Source organism: Camelina sativa, chromosome 4, assembly GCF_000633955.1.
Source record: "Camelina sativa cultivar DH55 chromosome 4, Cs, whole genome shotgun sequence".
Taxonomy (NCBI): domain Eukaryota; kingdom Viridiplantae; phylum Streptophyta; class Magnoliopsida; order Brassicales; family Brassicaceae; genus Camelina; species Camelina sativa.
Genome location: NC_025688.1, coordinates 29,823,372 through 29,826,665, shown reverse-complemented (window position 1 = coordinate 29,826,665; position 3,294 = coordinate 29,823,372). Strand labels below are relative to the sequence as shown.

General features: G+C 42.7%; 2 protein-coding genes across 2 annotated transcripts in view; one reads left to right on the top strand and one right to left on the bottom strand.

Annotated features, from left to right (window-relative positions):
• LOC104784457 (histidine kinase CKI1-like) overlaps positions 1-2,118 on the top strand; it is a 5,084-nt gene extending 2,966 nt beyond the window's left edge. The window contains exons 4-6 of the mRNA XM_010509482.2: positions 2-427; positions 500-1,732; positions 1,817-2,118. Of these exons, the coding sequence (XP_010507784.1) occupies positions 2-427; positions 500-1,732; positions 1,817-2,050 (1,893 nt within the window). The 3' untranslated portion in view covers positions 2,051-2,118. The remainder of the gene's footprint in view (position 1; positions 428-499; positions 1,733-1,816) is intronic.
• Positions 2,227-3,294, bottom strand: LOC104783332 (ribosomal RNA small subunit methyltransferase-like; the record flags this gene model as incomplete). The annotated part of the gene is given in 2 exon segments (XM_010508476.2): positions 2,227-3,087; positions 3,181-3,294. Coding segments are annotated over 2 exon segments (852 nt in total), but the record flags the coding sequence as incomplete, so codon positions are not given.

The window sequence follows — 3,294 nt, the reverse complement described above, 5'->3', positions numbered from 1 at the left end:
TTTGGATCCGCACGATGGCTCCATTTTCAAATTCTCGAATGTGCGAGGAGATAGTGGCAAACTGAAGCAGATTTTGAACAATCTTGTCAGCAATGCTGTCAAGTTCACAGTCGACGGGCACATTTCGATCAGAGCTTGGGCTCAGAGGCCGGGTTCCAAAAGCTCTGTGGTCCTGGCATCGGACCCTCAAGGAGTTGTGTCCAAGTTTTTTAAGTGTATGTTCTGCAAGAGTACAGACCAGACAGAAATATCGAATTCCATAAGAAACAATGCCAACACGATGGAGTTTGTGTTTGAAGTGGATGATACAGGTAAAGGGATACCTATGGAGATGCGTAAATCGGTGTTTGAAAACTATGTTCAGGTAAGAGAAACAGCTCAAGGACAACAAGGAACTGGACTAGGGCTTGGGATTGTGCAGTCTTTGGTAAGCAATTGAACTCAAAACCTTCATTCTAAAACAGTGTGCATCTAAATGGTTTCCATTTCTGGTTTATAGGTACGTTTAATGGGAGGGGAGATAAGAATCACTGACAAGGCAATGGGAGAGAAAGGAACATGTTTCCAATTCAATGTTTTATTGACAACATTAGAGTCTCCAGTGAGTGACATGAAAGTGAGACAGGACATCGAAGCAGGAGGTGATCACATATCCACGCCCAACCTCGGGCTGACTGTAAACACTTCACTAGGAGGAGGTAGCATGAATATACGCAACCTGAGTCCTAGATTCAACAACTGTCTCACCTCAAGTCCAAAGCAAGAATGTTCTAGAGTGGTTCTCCTTTTAAAAAATGAAGAACGCAGAAGAGTTACTGAGAAACACATCAAGAATCTGGGGATTAAAGTTACAGTAGTGGAGAAATGGGAGCATTTGAGCTATGCATTGGAGAGAATTTTTGGATTTTCACCTCAGAGCTCCATGGGAAGAGCAGAGTGTAGTTTGTCATGTCCGAGCGCAAGGGAGTTACCTTTGATTGGCATGGATGGTATTGATTCAAGAAGCCAACTTCCTAAAAGGCGAAGCAACAGTTTCAATGCAGTTGTCCTTTTGGTGATTGATACAAAAACTGGACCATTTTTGGAGCTGTACAATGTTGTCAAGCAATTTCGTAGAGGCTTGCACCATGGAATAACCTGTAAAGTTGTTTGGCTTAACGAATCGAGCACCCGTGTAAGTGAGAGAGGGGACATTAGTTGTTCCGGACCCTTGCACGGATCGCGTCTTACGGAAGTCTTGAAGATGTTGCCTGAATTTGGAGGAACTGGGCTAAAAGAAACATCCACTGAGCTGCAAAGGGAATCACTGCTGAGACATTCTTTTGTTGCAGATACATCACCAAAACATAAACTCCAAGAAGAGGGACCAAGCTCAGGGTTTAACAAAGAATTAGGTAAGACAATAATGGCACCAACAGCTTCAGAGAGTGAGACTTGGTTCAAGTCAGTGCGTACCGGTAGAAATCCTATTGGGAACCCAGAGGAAGAGCAAGGGACTTCCATGCCAAGTAACGATGAATTCTTGAGAGGAAAAAGAGTTCTGGTGGTCGATGATTGCAGGATAACAATCAAAGTTGCTACAGGAAGGCTGACGAAGATGGGAGTCTCTGAGGTCAAACCATGCTACAGTGGAAAAGAAGCTGTGAGATTAGTCACTGAATGGCTTACACAACGAGAACAACAAGGATCAGTAAATAGGCTTCCGTTTGACTACATATTCATGGACTGTCAAGTAAGTTTAATGATTAACCTTCCATATAACATGTACAATCGCAAATATATATAGGCCACTCTAATTAAGTGTTGTTCTGCACAGATGCCAGAGATGGATGGATATGAAGCAACTAGAGAGATCAGGAAAGTGGAGAAAAGTTCTGGAGCGCATATACCAATTATAGCTGTATCTGGTCATGATCCTGGTTCAAGGGAAGCAAGAGAAGCCATACAAGCTGGAATGGACGGCTTTTTAGAGAAAGAAATGAAACAGGACCAACTTGCAAACGTCATCAGAGAAGTTGAAAGCAAGATGAATGCACAAGCAACGCTATAGTAATTAGCATTTTTGCTAGTACCATTAGTGTTTTCTTTTCTCTTTCCCATGCATATACCAGTTTTCTTCTTCTTCTTCTTCTAGTTTATTTTGAAATATAAGGTTCCGTTGCACCAAAAAAATTTGAGAATATACATTTACCACTTGAGATCGAGACAAATGAAAAGCAAGCTCCATGGCTGAGCAAAGTCAATAAACTCAAAAGACTTGAAAAAAAAATTGATTATCAGATCCAAATGTTCAATCAAAAACAAGGGGTACCTTTGATGAGAAAAATAAATAGTAAAGGAGCATAAAAACTATGTGAAGTGGATACCATACTTGTTGAACAAGGAAAGAAGATACAAAAACTCTTGTTGTGAAAGCTTGGAAGCTCTCTTCTCCTCGAAAGCACCTTCCTTCAACACATTCATAACTTTCTCCTTGAACTCAGATTTTTCACCTCCGTCTCCATCATCCATGTCCATATCATCGTCATCCACTTCATTGTAGTCATCTTCGATTGCCATGCCCTGGTGGTCACCACCAAGATCAATGGGAGCAGCTTGGCCATTGTCATTGTTCTGCAAGGAAGCAAGTAGGGCATGAAGAGTCTTGAAGTTCTTCTCGAGCATGGAAAGAACAGGTTTTTGCTTGAAAATCGAACCCAAAGTTTTGTTCTTTCTGATGAAACAGACTCGCAAGAAGCCGTCCCACTCCTTCTTGTTAACCTGAGGGCCAGGCCTCCTTGGTTCGATACGGACAACGGAAGAATCAACCTTAGGGGGAGGTCGGAAATTGTTCTTGCCGACTTTGAGGAGGTGGGAGACTCTGGCGTAGAGCTGAGTGTTGACAGAAAGACGGCAGTAGAGATTGTCACCAGGCTGGGCAACGAGTCTCATGGCGAATTCCCTCTGGTACATGATCACAGCGCATCTGAAGCTTGTTGGATGGAAGAGAAGCTTGAAAGTGAGAGGTGATGATATCTGATAGGGTATGTTTGCCACACATATGTCAAACCTGGGTAGCTCCGTCTTCAACACATCACCTTGAATCACCTAAAGACATTCACAGAACAGAGAGACGTTTACGTCTGTCTATAATATTATTGATACTCTCATCCTAAACAAATAACAAAATCTCTGGGTTACCTTCAAGCGGTTAGAAAAGGGGGTTCCTTGAAAACGGCGCTGAAGCTCGAGAACCATACGGGGATCGAGCTCGACGGCGATAACTTGTTTGCCAGCTTCTAGAAGCTTCTTGGT